General features: G+C 54.7%; 1 protein-coding gene and 1 long non-coding RNA gene across 4 annotated transcripts; one reads left to right on the top strand and one right to left on the bottom strand.

Annotated features, from left to right (window-relative positions):
* Positions 1-419: 419 nt before the first annotated feature.
* On the bottom strand, positions 420-19,352 carry LOC118356555. The gene is made up of 3 exons (XR_004819844.1): positions 18,539-19,352; positions 17,600-17,755; positions 420-980 (listed from the first exon to the last, which is right to left on the bottom strand). It is a non-coding gene; the product is annotated as an uncharacterized LOC118356555 (long non-coding RNA).
* Positions 3,417-12,455, top strand: LOC118356554 (NF-kappa-B essential modulator-like). Of its 3 annotated transcripts, XM_035725703.1 has the most exons (8): positions 3,417-3,443; positions 4,303-4,421; positions 6,056-6,208; positions 6,879-6,975; positions 7,841-7,984; positions 8,233-8,375; positions 8,548-8,609; positions 8,820-12,244. In XM_035725703.1, exons 1-8 carry the CDS (start codon positions 3,432-3,434, stop codon positions 8,960-8,962), a joined length of 873 nt encoding a protein of 290 aa, XP_035581596.1. In that variant the 5' UTR covers positions 3,417-3,431; the 3' UTR covers positions 8,963-12,244. The 3 variants fall into 3 exon arrangements, with proteins under 3 accessions (XP_035581596.1, XP_035581595.1, XP_035581597.1); XM_035725702.1 differs by lacking the exon at positions 3,417-3,443 and having other exon boundaries at positions 4,225-4,421; XM_035725704.1 differs by lacking the exons at positions 3,417-3,443; positions 8,820-12,244 and adding an exon at positions 12,396-12,455 and having other exon boundaries at positions 4,264-4,421.
* Positions 19,353-20,185: the final 833 nt, after the last annotated feature.

The following is a 20,185-nucleotide window of genomic DNA, read 5'->3' as shown; positions in this document are numbered from 1 at the left end:
GTATTCTTCCAGATTTTTCCTTAGGATGTGTTAACTTGCTTTTCTATATTTTTATTAACATAAAAGGGTCATACCATGTATCTAAGTCACTGTTTAAAATTCTTATTCCATAAATGCCATTTTCCCGTCATTTGTACAATTTTCCACTGGGTTGTTGTCTTTTGTGTATTGATTTCTAAGAGTTATTTGCATTGTAGTGATATTAGCCTTAGTTTAGTATTTGGGTTACAAATCCTTTCGTAATTGGTTATTTGTAGTTTCATCTTATTTTTGGTATTTTATTCCATAATAGAATCCAACATTTTTTACACAACTAGGGATTGATTTTTTGGGGGGGGGGATTCTGGATTTTTTATCGTGCTTTGTTAACTATTTGACATACAAATAATTTTCCCAGTTGTTCTCATTGTGATGTTTTTAGTGATATTTTCTGCCATAATAAATAAATTTAACATTTCTTTATAATCAGATATTGAACAATTTTTACTCATTCATGGCTTCTGGGTTTTGTATGGTACGTTAAAATCCTTCATCAGTGTTTTCTCCTTCCATTTTCATGGTTTCATATTTTCCATTTAATTGTATGCTTTCATCTCCCCCCATTTAAACTTTGATTCTTTCGGAAATTTAGTTTTCTGTAATAAGAGAGCATAAGGTGAAGAAGAAGTGTAGTAAGTAGTGGAGTACGGGAGCTAAGTTTTCATCTCTCCATCGATAAGGAATGTCTAAAAATGATGAAAGAAAGAAAGGAAAGAAGGGAATGAAAGAAAAAAAAAGGAGGGAGAGAATGAGACAAAGTCAGAGAGACACAGACGGAAAGAGAGAAACAGATCCTCGCTGTAGGCGCTACAGCTGCTGCATCTAGTCAGGTGAGGTTCTCCATCATTTTCATTAACTCCATCGTCATCACCATCATGACCGCCACCATCACGCTGAGCATCATTTCTCCCCTCTCAGCCCACATCAGAGCTCTTCAAGTTCTGCAAAGGCAGAGGCGTAGGAAGTAAAAAACTTGAAACAGCCACCAAGAAACACACATGAAATACAGGACACAAAAGTTCTATCAGGTAATCAAGGGCAATGACCTGGGCGAAGGAAAAGACACGAGATGAACCCTGAATTGCCGCAGCCCACTGTCTGGAGAGAGTGTCTCCAAATGCAGCCCAGCGGAAGCCCTGACTTGAGGAGGCAGAACGGGGAGAGTGCAGGAGATGGAGCTGGCAGGGCAGAGGACCAGAGACCAGAGGGCCGCAGAGGGACAGAATGCTGCATATCCGCAGAGGGTCCCACTGGAGTAAGCAGCAGACCCCTGGTCAGCACAAGCGTGTGAGGAAACTAGCTGAGGCCGGGGAAAGGACCACTCGCAAGGATGAAAGGTAACTATGCCCGGCGCTTACCCAAGGCAGGGACTAGTAGCCACAGTGGGAAACCTCACAATTCGGGAGGCATCAGGTAGGGTACTCAGAAAGGTCTTGCCTCGGTAGTGTGGAAAAAAACAGATTCTACACCAATAGCTGCTCTGGTCCCGCGAATTCTTTTCTTCTCCCCCCCCCTTAAGATTTATTTATTTATTTGAGGGGGGTAGGGCAGACGGAGAGAGAGACAGAGAGAGAGAGAATCCTCAAGCCGACTCCCCACTGATCATGGAGCCCAATGCGGGGCTCAATCCCAGGACCCTGAGATCCTGACCTGAGCCGAAACCAAGAGTCGGGCGCGTAACCAGCTGAGCCACCCAGGCGGCCCCGGTCCCACTAATTCTTAAAAGCAAGACTCAAAAGAACCAATCTGTTTCCAAATAACAGCATGCCAGAACAAAGCTTATGTTTCGGAATAAAAAGGAAAAAAAGACACCGCACCAAAGGTCAAATACACAACGCCTGGCATCCAATCTAAAATTACGAGGCATGCAAAGAGGCATGGAAATACAACCCCACGAGGAGGAGTAATCACGCCATCACATACTTATTTATTTTCCAGTAAAAGGCATGCCGACTGTAAAGGAAGATCTAAAACTGCTTTTGCTTACGGATATCCCATGAACATGTGGGTAGAAAGTCCAATGGAACCTACATGTTACTAGTAGTTTAACGAGGTTCCAAGACACAAGCATTTACAGAGAGCTAGCCAACCAACACCGCCCCCCCCGCCCCCACCAGGCAAACACCTAGCCAGTTGTTGCCGCGCTACTTTGCTCATCTGAAACAAGGCCAGTAAGCCACCAAATTCCTATTGGGCGGTTTCTGTGTTTATTTCCCTCGTTCAAAGTAAGTTTTTATTCTGGCAGCAAGCCACCGTAGTGGTGACGTGGGGAGACGAGAATTCTGGAGGGAGGGCGTATTTTCTGGAGAGCGATTGTGTACTGCAGGTTGAGAAGCCGAAGAACACGAAAAGTAAAAACTCGGTAATTCTACCTCTTGGAATCGACCTTAAGGAAATGACCATTCATGCAAAGACTTACGCCGCGGGGCGCCTGGGTGGCTCAGTCGGCGAAGCGTCTGCCTTCGGCTCAGGTCGTGATCCCGGGGTCCTGGGATCGAGCCCCCGTCAGGCTCCCCGCTCAGCAGGGAGCCTGCTTCTCCCTCTCCACTGCCCCTGCTTGTGTGGGTTGTTGCCACTCCTGTATCGTCGCAAAGGATGCCGCAGCGAACGTCCCTGTGCATCACTTTGTGGGTATCTCTGGGTCGGATTCTTAGAAGCCGCACCACTGAGCAGCTGCAGACGGGTTAGATGGGCCAGTGCGTTGTCCCTGCTTCCTCAGAGCCTTGCCGACAGGACGGGTGTCCAGCTGTGTAGAAGTGGCTAAGGAGTGGGCGGGGAGAGTCATGGTAGGGGCTGGTTATGTGGGCTTAGTAGGGCTAGTGTTGCAGGATTGGGGCTTTGACCCAAGTGTCACAGGGACCGTAGGGGCTGCTGTGCTAGTGTGAGGCATTATCTGGTTTCCTGTAGACTGTAGAGTATAGGGGGGGTGTTATGAGGTTAAATTGTGTCCCCCCAAAAGAAACGTCCACATTCTAAACCCTGTACCTCAGAACGTGATCTTATTTGGAAATAGGGTCTTTGCAGAAGTAATAAAGTTAAGATGTGGTTATACTGGATTAGGATGGGTCTAAATCCAGTGATCGCTGTCCTTATCAGAAGAGAAACAGACGCCAAGACATCCAGGGAAGACGGCCATGTGATGATGGAGGCGGAGATTGGGGTGATGCGTTTATGAGCCGAGGAGCGCCAGGGACTGCTGGCCCATATTTCCCCCCAGGCTCCTCAGAAGGCACCGACCCTGCCCACACCTTGCTCTCGGACTTCTGGCCTCCAGAACCGGGAGGCAGTACATTACTGTTGTCCTAAGCTCCCCACTTTGTGATTCCTTCTAGAAGACCCAGGAAACCTGTAGGAACAGGTGCAGGAATGGAGGAGGAGCCCAGGTGGAAGTCATGGCAGCCCTGGTGAGGGCTTCTGACCGGAGTGGGCCCTGGCCCACGGGGTCTGCTGCCAGGCATAGGTGATGTGGGGGTCCGGGGCAGGTAGCTGGAGAGCTCAGCCGGGGCTCCCGAGAAGAGTCTGTCGTGGAGCTGTGAATTTGGGAGCTGTCGGCCTGCGGGGGTACGGCAGGCCTGGAGAGCAGCCCCGCGCATGGAGATGCAGAGGAGAAGGGAAGGAGTGGCGGGCGTGGTGTGTGCGTGTGCACAGGAAGCCAGGACAGGGGCGTGGAGTACGGGAGTAGCGGTTGCTGGGGCGGGGGGGGGGGGGGGGGGGGGGGGGAGGGAGGGGGTCCGGCTGTGAAGGACTGATGCACCGACTCTGGGTTTGAGCGGCCTAAGGTCGCAGGGGACCTGGTCTGCACAGCTGGAGAAGGGAGACCGGGCATCAGGGGATTCGGACAACCCTTGAATTTTGTCACTGGTAGAGAGGCCTTCTGGCAAGTGGCAGTCCGTCTCGTCTCTCCTGGTGGCCTTGGCTTGTGGAGGGGAGCATGTATTTTGACACTATCTTTAGGTCTAACCTCCCTGAGCATCTGCTGGGCTCGGTCCTCATGGCCTGCTCGTCAGCCTCGTGAGACTCGAGGCAACTCTGTGCCCCTGTGTCTGCAGGGATGAGGAGGGGTTTGGGAACGTGGGGTCACGGGACCGTTGCCTGGCTGGGGCTTGGGAAGCTTCCAGAGGTGAGCGGCGGTTCTGGGGGCAGGAGAGAAGCCCTCCGGTGACATGTCTTAGTCCCCGCCCACTGCCCTGGGGCTTGGGGATGCCAGGGGTGGGCAGCCGGCAAGAAAGTGTTACTGACAGGAAGTGGCTTTTTTTCATGCAGCAGATGGCTGAGGACAAGGCCTCTGTGAAAGCCCAGGTGACATCCTTGCTGGGGGAGCTCCAAGAGAGCCAGAGTCGTTTGGAGGCCGCCACCAAGGAGCGGCAGGCTTTGGAGGGCAGGTGAGTGGGAAGGGAAAGGCCTCGGGGGCCGCCGTTCGGGTACCTGGGGAGAGTGAGGCACCTTAGGAGCCCCTGGCGGGTTCCTCTGGGAGAGGTCAGCTGTGGTGATCGCAGGAAAGGGTTTCCCGCCTCCCAGCGGGAAGCAGGTGCTCTGCATAAAGCACCCTGTTGTGCGAACAGTCCGGGCCCAGGGACCACCCTCAGTAGGCAAACTGTCAGGCTCTTTTCTGGAAAGTGGGGTTCCCGTAAGTGGGATGATTGGGTCAGAGGGCACAGATGTTTCCTGGGCTCTCAGGCCGCCGGGCTGCTGCCCTGCAGAGAGAGAGGCGGGTGCAGCTCTGCCGGTGCGGTGGGTGCTGAGGGTGCGTTGGGCGGTGTCCCGGCTGCCTTCCTGCCTCAGGAGGGGAGGAGGGGCGCGGGCCGGGGTTCGCCGCCGTCAGCGATACGCGAGACCGTGTGGACGGGCTTCCGTCTAGAAAACAGAGTGTGAGGAAAGGCATCTCGTTCGGCCTCGGGCTCGTGGCCCTCTTCTGTTTCCCCCCGTGTACTCTTCTGTGCCTCCAGCTTTCTAAAATCACGTGCACCCTTTTTAGGACAAATCGGTGTCTTTTCTGCCTGTCTCTTTCCGTGTACATGAAAGAAACAGCTGGAGGCAACTTTGGGGGGTTCCGACCCTGCGCGGACATTTACGTGGGCAGCGTCCTTTTGTGCCCCTTGCCCTGGGGGCCGGCCATGGAGATGCTGAGCTGGACAGCTCGGACACAGAAGCTTTGCTTGCACCTCAGGGCATTCAGTGTGGCCATTGGAAGAGCTTCCCACGTCATACACACGGAGGCCCCCTGAGCCTTGGGCCTGTCCTGTTGCAGTGGCACTCCCCCTTGTTCCAGGGCCCCGGGCAGGCGGCAGTCCCATCTGGTGATGACGACGTCAGATCACAGATGGAGATGTGCTCAGTGTATTCGGACGGGTGCGGAGAAACAGCGAGACCAGTGACCATCCCCAGGGGCCCCCGCCCCCCAGAAGCAGCCACCATCGCCCCTGCGGTGGGGACCATGCAAGGCCTTGGGCCAGCAGGATGACACGGCTGGAGCCTGGGCCGGGAGATCTGGGGAGCTGTGGGGAGATAGGAGAGCGGAGTTCGGAGACGGGGGGGGGCTGTGGGGCTATATGGCTCGTGGCATGGGGGGGGCGGGGCAGCCATTGCCGTCACCCAGCCAGGCGGGTGGGAGGCTCCTCTTCCAGGTGTGTGCATTTGGGACTGCAGCTGAGCCCTTGAGATGGGTCAGCTGCCTTCCTGCCGCTTCTAGAACAGGGACTGGGAGGGAAAGAGCCGCTCCCAAGCTGGCTCTCTGTGGTCGTCCCATGTCCGGTAACGGCGCTTCCGCCCTGACAGCCGACAGCCTCTTCCTCTCTCACACGGAAGGGGCTCTGCGTTGGCGGGACGCTCAGAACTATGCCCCACTCCTGTGCCCGCGCTCTCCCCGCGGACCGCGGAGCTCCTAGCAGCCCCCCTCCCCGCCGCCGGCTTCCACCTTCCTCCTGCTCAGTGCGGCGGGGATCCTGTGAGCACCCCGGCAGGCCCGTCCCCGTCCTGCTGGGGGCCCTACCGTGACCGCCCCCTTCCCCTGTGCCAGGGCCCGAGCTGCTAGCGAGCAGGCCCGGCAGCTGGAGAGCGAGCGGGAGACGCTGCAGCAGCAGCACAGCGTGCAGGTGGACCAGCTGCGCATGCAGAGCCAGAGCGTGGAGGCGGCCCTGCGCATGGAGCGCCAGGCTGCCTCGGAGGAGAAGTGAGTGGCTTTGTGCCCGCAGGAGGGACAGAGACCAGAGGGCCCTCAGTGACTTTCTAGCTGTCGGGGAGCCCTTCCACGGACTGTCCCTGAGCATGACCACACCTAGACGATCCATCTTTGATCCGATAATGTGTGCTCTCCACATGTTGACAGCATCCGGTCCCAGACCCTGCGTTGCTTTCGTTGGCATGCCTTTGAGGCCTCCTTTCGTTTATTTATTTACTTATTTATTTATTTTAAAAAGATTATTTATTTATTTATTTGAAACAGAGAGAGAGAGAGAGAGCGAGAGAGAGAGAACACAAGCAGGGGAAGAGGGAGAAGCAGGCTTCCCGCGGAGCAGGGAGCCCAATGCTGGACTCAATCCCAGGACCCTGGGATCAGGACCTGAGCCGAAGGCAGATGACTTTTTTGAAGAGCCCAGGAGAGTCCCATCCTATTATAAACCTTCTTATTTTTAAATGTGTTAGTCTTAAGAAAAAGGATGCTAACCATGTAGTGAAGCCTGCCTTAGCGCCGATGGCCTTTAAGGCACAAGTGCCCCCTGGAAGCCCCCTTCTGGTTTGTGGACATATGACAAGAACGAAGAGGGTGGGGCTGCAAAGCAGAAACGCTGTGGCCGGAGTAGGACAAGGTTGTTTCTCCAGCAAAGGCTCCTTTTCCTCAGGCGGAAGCTGGCCCAGCTGCAGGTGGCCTATCACCAGCTCTTCCAAGAGTATGACAACCACATCAAGAGCAGCGTGGTGAGCAGTGAGCGAAACCGAGTGAGTATGGTGGGCATGTACTCGGGACTGTCTAGGACCGACTTGCCTGGGTTCCTCTCCCTGCAGCCTAGAAACGGAAGAGCATGGGGCCTGCTTCCCCAAATTTACCACTATGGGAGCTCGGGTTCTTACATGAAGACTTGACAGAATGGGATTTGGGGAGGGATGCTTGACTTGTCCTAGAGCTTTGCCAGGGTCGCAATGTGACAGCTGAGGGCGGGATGTGGGGAGACCGGGATCCTTGGGCTGTGCTGCTTGTGGGCTGCAATCGACTAGGCTGGGCCTCTGGATGCTCCCTCTGTGGGCCGGGAACATGCTTGTCTCCACGACCAGTCCCTCCTGCCAGCCTGGCTCCTGGCTCTGGTTTCTCAGAGCCAAGGTAAGGCCCAGAACGCTTCTCTCGCCCTGTTCAAGGTGGCTGCGAGCCCTCTTTTGGTTCTCATCAGACCTGTACTGGGTGCAGTTTCTAGTGATCACATTTTAAGAAGGATGCTGTCAAACACGAGCGTGCCCAGAGGAGACTTGGAAGGGTGGGGTGTTAGTGCGGGAGCAGCTCAGCATGGAGGGGATGGCCTCAGAAGGAAGTACGGCCCTGTTCCTTGAAGCGTTGGAGGCAGGCTGTCTGGCTGGGGAATCTGGGAAAGGAGTGTCGGCCTGGGTGGGAAGTTGTGCCCCATGACCCCAGAGGTCCCCTCCACCCTCTGGCTTTCCTGTGTCCTGCCCACGCTGACAGCCTGTGGTTGGCGTTACTCCGGCACTGGCCAGCCAGGGCGCGTCTTTCATTGCTTTTGGTTCTTCTCACCTGGAGTAGCAGCTCACCCTGGGCCAGCTTGAGCTCCCTCAGTACCCCCTTGCCCATTTCTAGGGAATGCAGCTGGAGGATCTCAGGCAGCAGCTCCAGCAGGCCGAGGAGGCCCTGGTGGCCAAACAGGAAGTGATTGACAAGCTGAAGGAAGAGGCCGAGCAGCACAAGATTGTGATGGAGACTGTCCCGGTGCTGAAGGCTCAGGTGAGGGCGCTCCTCTGTCGCCTGCTGGCCCCGGGACCTGGTGCGTCTCTGGCGTCAGTTTGCGGTGGCTTCTCGGAAGCTCTTGGAGCCCCCTGTGCTGTTCCCTGACCTCTCAGTGCACTTGGGGCTGGCCTTCTCTGTGCCACGGGCTCTGGGAGGGCAGGGCTCTCCCTCGTCCCCCGGCATGGAGTGTCCAATGAATGGCCAACAGTTGGTGGGCGTGCCCCTGTCTTGGCTTTGTTTGCCAGGCGGATATCTACAAGGCCGACTTCCAGGCCGAGAGGCAGGCCCGGGAACAACTGGCGGAGAAGAAGGAGTTCCTGCAGGAGCAGCTGGAGCAGCTGCAGAGGGAATACAGCAGGCTGAAGGCCAGCTGTCAGGAGTCGGCCAGGTGGGCCTCGGAGTCCATCCCCATGAGGAGTGGGGCCGGGTGCCGCGGGTCTCTGGTAGTGGCCGCACTGCTCTGTTGGGCTACGAGCTGGCCCTCCCTCTCCCCTCCCCCTGCCCTGTCCTTCCACTGGCTCCATGTGCACTGGCTGATTGGATGGTTTCTCTTTTCCAAGGATTGAAGATCTGAGGAAGCGGCACGTGGAGGTCTCCCAGGCCCCCTTACCCCCCACCCCAGGTGAGTGAGCTGTAGGAGGAGGGCTGCAGAGGGCAGGGTGTTAGAGAAAGTGCCATCTCAACTCACCAGAGCTGCTCTCCCAAGTGTAGTACCCCCTCTGGGGGGGGGGAGGGGGGCAGAGGGGAGGAGCTAGTGCTGGTGACCCCAGTGGTCGGGCGGCACAGTCCTATCAAGTCTCAGTACTTTCTGCTGCCTCCCCTCTTTCTCCAGCTCACCCCTCCTTTCACCTGGCCCTGCCCAGCCAGAGGAGAAGCCCCCCCGAGGAGCCGCCTGACTTCTGTTGCCCCAAGTGCCAGTATCAGGCTCCTGATATGGACACCCTGCAGATACATGTCATGGAGTGCATCGAGTAGGGGCTGCCTGCGGGGGAGGGACCAGCACAGGACGGCGCGCTCTGTGCTTTCCCGCCTGCCCGCTCCCGACTTACGGGCTGGGTGACAGAACGGGCCACTTCTGTGAGCCCCACGAGCTAGCTCTAGGACCTTATGCTTCAGCTCCCCCATCTGCTGGTTTGCCTCTGTTAGGGTACAAGGAACCCGCTAGGCCTGATGCTCTGCCCTTCTTCTTTGTGCCGTCTGCTTCAACCACTTGCCTCTGGGGGCTCCCTTGCTTTCCACCTCCACGGGCAAAGTCAAGAATCGAGGCCAGGGCTCTCCCAGAACTTCTCGAGCCAACACAGGCAGAAGCCTTTGCTCGCATGCGAGCTCCCATGCGCCGTGGCGCCAGGGCCCTTGTGGGCCATGTGGTATTCCGTGTGGAGGCTGCGCTGCCAGTAGATGTTGGCTGTCCACTCGTGAGGAACATTTGGGTTGTTGCCACTCCTGTATCGTCGCAAAGGATGCCGCAGCGAACGTCCCTGTGCATCACTTTGTGGGTATCTCTGGGTCGGATTCTTAGAAGCCGCACCACTGAGCAGCTGCAGACGGGTTAGATGGGCCAGTGCGTTGTCCCTGCTTCCTCGGAGCCTTGCCCACAGGACGGGTGTCCAGCCTGTGGGCTTTGCCCTCTGTCAGGCATGTGTTTCTCTATTCCGAGTGAGCCCGAAGGGCCTTTTCCAATTCTGCTTAATGGCTTGTTTGTATTTTCTGCCCGTTTTTCTGTTGGGCTGTTAGTCTTTTGTTCCTCAGTGTGTTTGAGCTCTTCGGTCATTGGTGGGATCGGCTCTTGTGTACGATAGAAATTGCAAGTATCTTCTTTCACTCTGACTTGGACTTGAAGTTGGTCATCTAGGCACGGCCACGCTTCTCCACCTTTCCTTCACTGCTTTGGGTTTACCGTGGTTGTGACCGGCTCGTGGCTTGACGGGGAGATGCTTCCCCCACGTACGCTTTCCCTTTCCTTCTCCCAACACCACAGCGTGCTGCTGTCCTCCCTGAGCGCGTTGCTGCCCAGCGTGAGCGGTGGTGGCCGTGTTTCCATCACATCCCAGAAGCTTGTGATGCTGTTCCCCGCACCAGCCCCGTATGCTCCGGCCTTTTGAAGGGAAGCCACTTGGTGATGATTGGAAGGTTATGAACACTAGAGGGCTCCTTACTGTTGTTTTGCAAGATTCTGGACGTTTCCTTGATGTCAAAGCCAAGGGCATTAAGCCTGTGGTTGTCAGGAAGGGATGTTGGAAGTGGAGGAAGAATGCCCCAGCCTCGCCTGGCCCTCCCCCACCTTCCCCTGGTTGGGAATGGGGTGTCGCTGAAGACAGCCCGGCTGGCAGCCTGCTGCGAAGACGAGCCTGGGCCGGGGGCTTGCCTGGTGTGTATAGGAGCGGGAGCCCCTTCTCCATTTCCTGGAGCCCAGATGTCTAATCACAGACGATCGTCCTTTGGGAAGATGTTAAAGGCACAAACAGGCTCCCCACTTCCGGGTGCTGCGTCCCAATCCTGATCCTGTAGTTTTTCTGCAAAACTAAAGAGCACCTTTAGTTTTGGGGGGATGTACGAATTTCCCATGGCCACTGTAACAAATGACTGACTTGGGGGCGTAAAACGACGGGAATTCATTCTCTCATGGTTCTGAAATCAGGGCGGCAGGGTTGGTTTCTTCTGGAGGCACTGAGGGAAAATCAGTTCCGGGCCTTTCTCCCAGCCTCTGGGGGTGGCCCTTGGTGTTCTTGGCTCCATTCTCTGCCACCCCACTCTCTGCCTCCGTGGTTACATGGCCTCTTCTTCTTCCTGACCGAGTCTTCTCTTCTTGTCTCTTATAAGAACACCAGGCCCTGGATTTAGGGCCCACCTACATCGTCCCGGATGAGCTCATTCTGAGAGCTTTATCTTCCTTACATCCACAAAGACTCTTTTTCCAACTCAGGTCATTTTTTTTTCCTTATTTACTTGGCAGAGAGAGAGAGAGAGAGAGAGAGAGAGAGAGCGCACAAGCAGGCGGAGAAGCAGGGAGCCCGCAGGGAGCCCGATGCGGGGCTCGATCCTATGACCCTGGGATCATGACCTGAGCCGAAGGCAGTTGCTTAACCAACTGATGAGCCACTCGGGTGCCCCTCCAACCCAGGTCATAGCCACAAATTCTGGGCATTAGGACGTGCCTCTATCCTCTGGGCCACCATTCAGCCCAGCACGGGGCTATCTTCCGGAGCGCACAGACTAGGAGAGATGCGGGTGAGGACCGGTGTCTCCAGGCCCGGCGGCTCCGTCGGAGGGGCTTGTTTCCTGGGGTGATGGTGGCCACTGGGCTGTGGAGACACTGGGCGCTCTGTGGGAAGGAAAGCTGGTTTGGTGCGGGGCGGGCCCTCGCAGGCGTGGGGACTGCTGCTCCTGGGGCCATCCCGACTCCAGCTGGCCACCGCCGCCAGGGCCAGCAGCCACGGGCAGGAGGAGGAGAAGGAAGGCTGCGGGCTGCGGTGGGACAGAACCGTTGGACCGACCGGTGCCCTGGGTGACAGCCACCAGCTGCGTAGGCATGGGCTTCGTGCTTTACTAGGAGAGTGGACAAAGGCCCGGGGGAGCCCTCCTCTGACTGGCTTCCTCTTCGGAAAGGATGTTGGGAGGGAGAAGATGAGCCCCAGGAGTGGTGAGAGAGGCAGCCGTTCCCTTCCTGGGGTGCTTTCCTCAGGTTCTGGCTTTTACTGATGTTCGTGCCTGGGCCCCGGGCCAGCTGAGTCAGGGTCTGGGTGCAGGACCAGGCATTGGCTGGGAACCGCTGCCCTTTCGAAGCTTCCCTTCCTGGGGTGCCCTTGCTCCCTACCTCCTCAGAGCACCCTGTGGGACCAGCTGTACACTGGACACCCAGGACTTCAAACCAGGCCATTCACTTAGAAGGGAGGGATTCTGCTTTTCTCCCCTTCTGGCTTTACCTAGATCGGGCTTCCAGAACAAGTGGTTGGATCCCTTCTGTGAGGGAAGCAGCCTGCCTACCCAATGAGCAGTGGCCCCTTGACCTTCACAAGCCCGGGTTTGGGAGGCAGAGACAGAGAGCTGGAAGCGCATCCCGCTGAAACCTATGTCATTTCTTGTTGCTCATACGACGTTTCTTGTTGCTCATACAACAGTATTTCTTGTTGCTTGTACACCAATAGTTCTTTTAAAAATTTTTTTTTTTTTAAGATTTCATTCATTCATTTGACAGAGAGAGACACAGCAAGAGAGGGAACACCAGCAGGGGGAGTGGGAGAGGGAGAAGCAGGCTCCCCCGCGGGGCAGGGAGCCCGATGCGGGGCTCGATCCCAGGACCCCGGGACCACGACCTGAGCCGAAGGCAGACGCTCAGCGACTGAGCCACCCAGGCGCCCCTTAAAACTTTTTCTTTTTTCATTAACGTATAATGTCTTACTTGTTTCAGGGGCACGGTTCTGTGATTCATCAGTCTTACACAATTCACAGCGCTCACCATAGCACATACCCTCCCCAATGCCCTATCCCCCCGGCCCGCCCAGCCCGCCCAGCCCCCACCCCCCCACCCCTCCAGCAACCCTCAGTTTGTTTCCTGAGGTTGAGAGTCTCTTAACGGTTTGTCTCCCTCTCTGGTTTCGTCTTGTTTCATTTTTCCCTCCCTTCCCCTATGGTCCTCTTGTCTTGTTTCTCAAATTCCGCCTATCAGTGAGATCATATGATACTTGTCTTTCTCTGACTGACGTATTTCGGGTAGCGTAACACCCTCTAGGTCCATCCACGTCACTGCAAATTACAACAGTATTTCTTGTTGCTCATACAACAATGCGTGCCCTCTGTTGCCCGCTGGCCAACGCTTAAGAGGAATCCAGGTGACCAACAAAACAAGCACAATAAGAAAGCATTTCTCCCTCGCTAGTGACTAAAACGCAGACTCCAGCTAGACGAAAAGTGATGTGAAACAAGGAACAGATGGAGACTGGCGCCCTGCCGGCAAGGTGCAGGGGGGACGGGCCTGAGCTGCACCCCCGCATGGGGGCCGGTGTGGCAGGGCGGAGCAGGCGTGTGCAGGAAGCCTCCTCAGCGTGCTTGGCTGGGAGAGGCAGCCAGGTGCACATGGTGGCTGTGGCGTCGGAGAGGAGCTCGCTCTGTCGCATGTTGATGTGAAAAAAGCCAGCAGACAACGATGTATGAGGTGTGACCACAATAAAAAAGTAAAAGCAGCCTGTGCGCACCCTGCTACCGTTTGGATGGATGTGGGTGGTGGGATTGCCGGCGATTAAGGTTTCCTTTTGTATTGATGTCGTTCCTAAATGGCTGTAATTTGCGTGTGTTCCTTTGGGCTGCAGAGCACGCATGTAACTTCGGAGTCGGCTGAGGAAAGAGCGCACCGGTACGGGACCGTGTGTCAGGGGTCGACTTGGCGCTCCTGGGGCCTCTCGGCTGGGGCTGCTGTGGCACGGTACCACAGGCCGGGCGGCTCAACCACCCGAAGTGCCCCGTGCCCCCGTTCCGGAGGCCGGAAGGGCAGGAGCCGGGAGTGGGCAGGGTCGGTCCCTTCCGCGAGGGAAGGAGCCGTTCCAGGCCCGTGTCCTCGGCCCGTGGACGGCAGTCATCTGTCTGTGTCTGCCCGAGGCCTTCCCTCTGTGCGTGTCTGTCCCCAGTTCTCCCCTTCACATAAGGACACGCAGGCCCGCTGGATTCCAGGGGCCCAGCCTCGGGACCTCGTGACTAACTGTCCCCTCCGTAAAGCCCATGCCTCCCAATAAGGTCACGTCCTGAGGTCCTAGGGCCCGGGATGCCCACGTTGCTTCTTGGGGTGGGGGCACGCCTCTCACCCCATCACACGGTGGGTAGCCCAGCCGTTGTATAGGGGCCCCGAAACAGTCCCGGGGAGGCGGCCCGCCGTCTCCTCCCTGAGCCTGCAGCCCCAGCCTGCCCTACGCGTAGGAGGCCTTCCACTGCCCGCTGACCGTTGACATGTTAGAAAGGTGACAGGGCCGGGCGGGCTGCGCTGGCTGAGGCCTGGGTCCCGCAGCGGGCCCTCGGGAGTCCGCACGGAGCGGCCCGTTCCGGCGCCGGCGCGGCGCTGAGGCGGGGGGCGCGGCGGGCTGCGCCTCGGGGCCGAGACGGTGGGCGGCCTCCCCGGGACTGAGGCCCTGCTGCCGGCTCATGGCCGCCGGCCGACCGGGCCTGTCGGAGCCTCCCCGCCTCCACGTCTGTAAAGTGACATCACAGCTCTGGCCTCCGTGTGAGCAGCTACTGAGAGCTGGCCGTCCTTGGCGTACTTTTCCACCACAACGGACAGAGAAGAGGAAATCAGACAGGTTTCAGGAGCAGTGCTCTTCGGGACGGGGCTGTGGCTGCCTCCTGGTTTCTGTGGGCTCCCCAAGATTCTCCTCGTACCTCCTCCTCTGAAGCCACTGTTAGTTTGTTCCGTAGCGCATGTCACTTGAGTGCCCGTGTTTTTGTAGTGGCTCAATTATTCTTTCATGTAACAGCTGTAAGTAGCGGAGCATTGGGGTCTTTTTTTTTTTTTTTCTCTTTTTTGAGCATTTTTCTTTAAAGTTACTCGGCATTTTCTAGAGCTCTGTTTCATATAACAGGTACTTTAAGTGGTAAATATTACGTCTGTCAATACACATCAGGGTTCCACCCCCTTTACTTTCTTCTCATTTTCTTCTTTTCCTCTTTCTCTTCATTCTTTCTCTTTCATCGATCGGAGGTCCTTGTTGAAGAAGAAGACAAACTGTCCTGTAGTTCTCGCGAGTAATAAACAGCCCTGAGTATCAGAGCAAGGAGATCCAAATGGCTAAAATAAGTGTGGTGGGATAAGGTCAGAATCTACTGTGAATTCAAGTCAAGGCTCTTCAGAATGCTCCTTTAAAACTAATTCTTGGGGCGCCTGGCTGGCTCAGTTGGTTACGCGACGGCCTTCGGCCCAGGTCAGGCTCCTGGAGTCCCGGGATCCGGTCCCGCATCGGGCTCCCTGCTCAGCAGGGAGTCTGCTTCTCCCTCGGACCCTCTCCCCCGTCATGTGCGCGCTCTCTCTCTCTCTCTCTCTCTCTCACACACACACACACACACACATTCTCTCTCTCAAATAAATAAAATCTTTCAAAAAATAAAAATAAAACTAATTCTTGGGGCACATGGCCAGTTCAGTTAGAAGAGCATGTAATTCTTGGTCTGGGGGTTGTAGGTTCGAGCCCCACTTTGGGTGCAGAGATTACTTAAAAATAAAATCTTGGGGCACCTGGTTGGCTCAGTCCGTTGGGCATCTGACTCTTGGTTTTGGCTCAGGTCATGATCTCGTGGGTCATGAAATTGAGCCCCACATCCAGCTCCACACCCAGCCTGGAGCCCACTTAGGATTCTCTCTCTCCCTCTACCCCTCCCCCCCCCGCCACTCTTTCTCAAAAAATAAACAAACAAACAAATAAATAAATACAATTAGCCCCTAATTCTTTAGTATCTATTATCCTGGTATTTAGGAATGAAGTGATAATTCCATGATCTATTTGACTGAAAGATCAGATTTTACCAGTGAGTTTACATCTGACAGCAGTAAATTTTTACTTGTGAGTTTAAAGATGCACTCTCACTGTGTCTCTCTCTGTGAAAGAGATAAATAAAATCTTTAAAGATGCAGTCAACAAATGTATATTTAGCAAGGTGCTACGGGGGACATAAAAAGTATGACAGTCTGTGCTTCTGGATGACCAACTACCGTTTAACATTTAATTGGAGTATATACAAAAGAGGAACGGAAAAGCTAGGAAAATGCTTGAAATCTTTCCCTATCAAATGTTCCCTCCTAAGCTTCAATGTTCCTCTTTCAACAAAGGAAATAATCTTAGGAGAATATCGATGCATGGACCAGGAGTTGGAGGAGTCTGGGAGTTTTTTCTGAAATTGAGTGAAGTGTATTTTCTTCTCCTTCTCCTTCTCCTTCTCCTTCTCCTCCTCCTCCTCCTCCTCCTTCTCCTTCTTCTTCTTCGATTTTATTTATTTGAGAGAGAGAGAGAGAGCATGAGCAGGGAGCCCGATGCGGGGCTCGATCCCAGGACCCTGGGATCATGACTTGAGCCGAAGGCGGACGCATCACCGACTGAGCCACCCAGGCGCCCCAAGTGTATTTTCTTCTTAAATGACTTTGTGAATTTCCAAGACTCTTGAAATATCTTTGCATCTCTTTCCAATTTGTTGTCAGTTCACCTGAAATCTAGTTGGAATGCTTATATTTCAGCTTTATCCCATTACTGGTTTTTTAATCAGATATTTCATGGTGACAAAACTTAATTTGAGACATGGTTCCTAGGACATTGGAACCTAATGACGGGAGATGGAAGTCCACGCGCATCTGTTAGGGGCTCACTCTGGGCTATGTGGGGCCACCTGAGTGTGATGCAGATGTTGGAGAATTGAGAAGACACCACTGTAGACTCCAACCCTGTTGCACTTGATAAAGAAAAGCTGTGAGAGGGGTGCCTGGCTGGCTCATTCAGAAGAGCATGTGACTGTTGATCTTGGAGTCATGAGTTTGAGCCCCACATTGGGTGTGGAGATTACTAAAAAAATTAAATTAAGGGGCACCTGGGTGGCTCAGTCGTTAAGCGTCTGCCTTCGGCTCAGGTCATGACACCAGGGTCCTGGGATCGAGCCCCACATCAGCCTCTCTGCTCCGCGGGAAGCCTGCTTCTCCCCTCTCCCACTCCCCCTGCTTGGGTTCCTGCTCTCGCTGTCTCTCTCTGTCAAGTAAATAAATAAAATCTTAAAAAAAATTAAAAAAAGAAAAGCTGTGAGAATATTTATTATTGCCCCTACAAAATGCACATCTTTTATTATTGATATCTTCATCCCTCTCTCAAGCCTTTTCTTTCCTTTGAGAATATGCATTTTTCTTTACATCTGGGATGGTATTAAATTGTCATCCTTAAGATAGGTTTATTGGTAAGCTATGACCAATGTGATTATTAGTAAAATTAGCTTGAATTCGCCCGTTAAAAAAGGATCCTGAGAGAATACTACGAATAATTGTATGCCAACAAATTAGGTAACTTGGATGAAATGGACAAATCCCTAGAAACACAGACTACCAAAACTGATTCAAGAAGGAATAGAGAATCTCAACAGACCTATCATGAGTAAAGAGATTGAATCATTGCTGTGATCTGAATGTTTGTGTTCCCCCTAAAATTCATATACTGAAATCCTGACCCCCCCTCCCCCCCGCCAAAGGATGGTATTAGGAGGTAGAGCATTTGGGAAGTGGTTGGGATGGGATCCATGAATGGGGCTAGTGCCTTTATAAAAGAGGCCCCAGTGAGCTTGCTTGCCCCTTCCATCACGTGAGGGTGCCAGGAGAAGTCTGCAGTCAGGAACAGAGCTCTCACCTGACCATGCTGGCACTGTGATCTCAGATTTCTAGCCTCCAGAACAAATGAGAAACAAATTTCTGTTGTTTATAAGCCACCCGTCTGTGGCATTTTGCTAATGGACCAAGGAAATCAGTAATCAAAAGCCTCCCAGAAGAAAAGTCCTGGACCGGATGGCTTCATTTAAGGAAGAACCGACACCAATCCTTCCTAAACTCATTCAGATAATAGAAGAAGAGGAAATACTTCCTAATCCGTTCTATGAGGCTTTCCTTACCTTCATTCCATGAGCATCACCTTGATACCAGAGCAAGACAAAGACATCACAGGAAAACCAGACCAATATCCCTTATGAATGTGGATCCAAAAATTCTTGATGGAAAAAGCATTTGACAAAATCCAACACCTCTTTCAGGAGAGAACACTCGGAAATCTGGGAATAGAAGGGAACTTTCTCAACACAATAAAGGGCATTTGAAACCCATGACTAACATTGCACGCAATGATTTTCTCCCTAAGATGAGGAATAAGATAAGGATGCCCACTTTGACCATTTCTACTCAACATTGTACCGGAAGTTCTAGCCACAGCAATGAGGCCAAAAATAAATAAATAAAATAAAATAAAATAAAAAGACATCCAATTAGGCAGCAAAAAGAAATATAAGACCTTTATATTGGAAAGAGGTGAAACTATCTCTATTTGCAGATGGCATGATCTTATATACAGGGAATCCTAAGGTATCCACAAAAAACTGTTAAAGGGAATAAAAATTCAGCAAAGTTCACGATATAAGATCAACATGCAAACAATTAGTTGTGCTTGTATCCACTGGGAGGGCAGGAGAGCAGGGGGGTGGGGGGAGGGCAAGGGGCAGGAGGGCAGGGGGCAGGGGGGCAGGGGGGGCAGGAGGGAGGGCAGGAGAGCAGGGAGGCCGGGGGAGGGCAGGAGGCAGGGGGGCGGGGGGCAGGGGGGCAGGGGGGGCAGGAGGGAGAGCAGGAGGGCAGGGGTATTGCTGCTGCCGGGGCCAGGGGCTTGGTCCTGTCACCTCTGGCCCAACGCGGGGCCCAGAGGAAGGCACTAATGAAGGGGCCCAGGTGTGCCGGGGGCATATCGGCCCGGTGACCCCCCCCGGCCCCCGCTCCCCTGCCCCCCGGATCCGGGGCTCAGCCCAGAGGACAGCTCAGGACTGAGACGCTCCCCACCCCCTCCTCACCGGTTCCGCCACCCTTAGGGGTTGCTGGACACGAGGCTGATGATCTGTTCCAGTTTCTGTCGCAACTTATGCTTCCGACAAGAGGCATCTCGCTCCAGGGCGCTGAGAACCTGGGGGAGGAGGGTCCCCCCCGGAGCTGGGCCCTCCAGGCAAAGCCCCCCTCCTCAGCTTGAGCTCTTCCCTCCCTCGCGCCTCAGCGCCCCCCTTCCTCTCTGGCCGCCCCCCCAGCCCCGGGCACGTGCGGGGAGGAGCCGCAAACCCTCCCCTGGGAACGCGGGGGGGGGGCGGGGGGGCAGCCTCTCCTCCACCCTGAACCCCTCCCGCTGCAGAACTTCACTCCCTCCTCTCCGGCGCCAGAGGGAAGCCCCTCCCGAGAGCGGCCCGGACTGGCTGTCCCCGAGTTCCCCATCCCCTCTGAACCCCCGCCACCCGCACCCACCCCGAACCCCTCTCGTGCGGGTCTCCAGGAGCTCGTTGCCAAGCACGGCGAGCCTGCTGGGACCTGCCCTCCCTTGACCGTTGACCGTCAGCAGCCCCCGGCGGAGCGCATCACTCCCTCCTCCCTGACCACCCCTCCCCGGGTGTGTGCGCGCGCGTGTGCACGGCTCATTCCCGTACCAGGAGGTCACGCTGCACCTGCACTCTTGGGGTTCCCTCCCAGACCCCTGGCCGCCCCTCCTCAGTCTCCGCTGCCGGCTCCCTCTCTTCTCTGCCACCTCCGAGTGTCCCAGGGCCCCAGGGCTCGGTGCGTGGGCCGCCGCTCTCGGCCGCCCTTGGTGAGCTCGAGCAGGCTCGGGGCTTTCAGGGCCGTGTCCTGGCTCACAGATTGGTATCTCCACCCCAGACATTCCCCACACTCCAGACTCCTATATCCACCTGCCAGGTAGACATCTCTACTTAGCTTAACCTTCCCAAGTCCAATCCTATCTACTTAGCAGCAACTCTCCCACGCATCCAAAAATGGATTTGAGCTTTTAGAAAGTCTTTCTCATTTTCTTTTCTAAGATTTTATTTATTTTAGAGAGAGAGAGATCACAGAGGCAGAGGAAGAGGGAGGAGACTCCCCGCTGAGCAGGGAGCCCAATGTGGGGTTGATCTCAGGACCCCAGGATCATGACCTGAGACCAAGGCAGAGGCTTTACCGACTGAGCCATTAGGTACCCCAAGTCTTTCCCCTTTTCCAGGGTAGCTCTTGGTGGTTCTGAAAAGCTTTGGGTCTCTGGCTTCTGATCCCTAGAAGACTTTTTCACCCAGTCTTTCTAACTTTCGTTTGGCATGTTGACCTCATTGTTCAAGTTGCTTAGGGAAAACCCCCAGAATCATTCTTGACTCCTCTTCATCTCCTGGCACCTGTCCAATTCTTCAGCACGTTGTTTCTATTCAAACTCTTTAGAATAGGACATCTCACCCCTTCTATTGATACACCCATGGGGGTCCAGGCAACTGTGTTCTGGCGGGTGTGAGTGCAGTAATCTGCCACCTGCTCTCCCTGACTCTAGTGTTAACCTCTTATACTCTATTCTCAACAGAGAAGCTACAGTGATGCTTGCTTTCAAAATGCTGAGTCAGATCACGTGTCTCCACCGCTCCATTCCCTTCACTGGCTCCATTCTCACCCAGAACATAAGCAAAGGTCTTAACATTGAC

Source organism: Zalophus californianus, chromosome X, assembly GCF_009762305.2.
Source record: "Zalophus californianus isolate mZalCal1 chromosome X, mZalCal1.pri.v2, whole genome shotgun sequence".
In the NCBI taxonomy this organism is placed as follows: domain Eukaryota; kingdom Metazoa; phylum Chordata; class Mammalia; order Carnivora; family Otariidae; genus Zalophus; species Zalophus californianus.
This window is presented reverse-complemented; position numbering and strand designations above follow the sequence as displayed.

Excerpts from the sequence above, each read along its gene's own strand:
- LOC118356554 (XM_035725702.1), top strand. The coding sequence starts at position 4,240 with ATGCCAGGGGTGGGCAGCCGGCAAGAAAGTGTTACTGACAGGAAGTGG. Across the intron at positions 6,976-7,840 it reads TGAGCAGTGAGCGAAACCGA|GGAATGCAGCTGGAGGATCT; the intron begins GTGAGTATGGTG and ends GCCCATTTCTAG. Across the intron at positions 7,985-8,232 it reads TCCCGGTGCTGAAGGCTCAG|GCGGATATCTACAAGGCCGA; the intron begins GTGAGGGCGCTC and ends TTTGTTTGCCAG.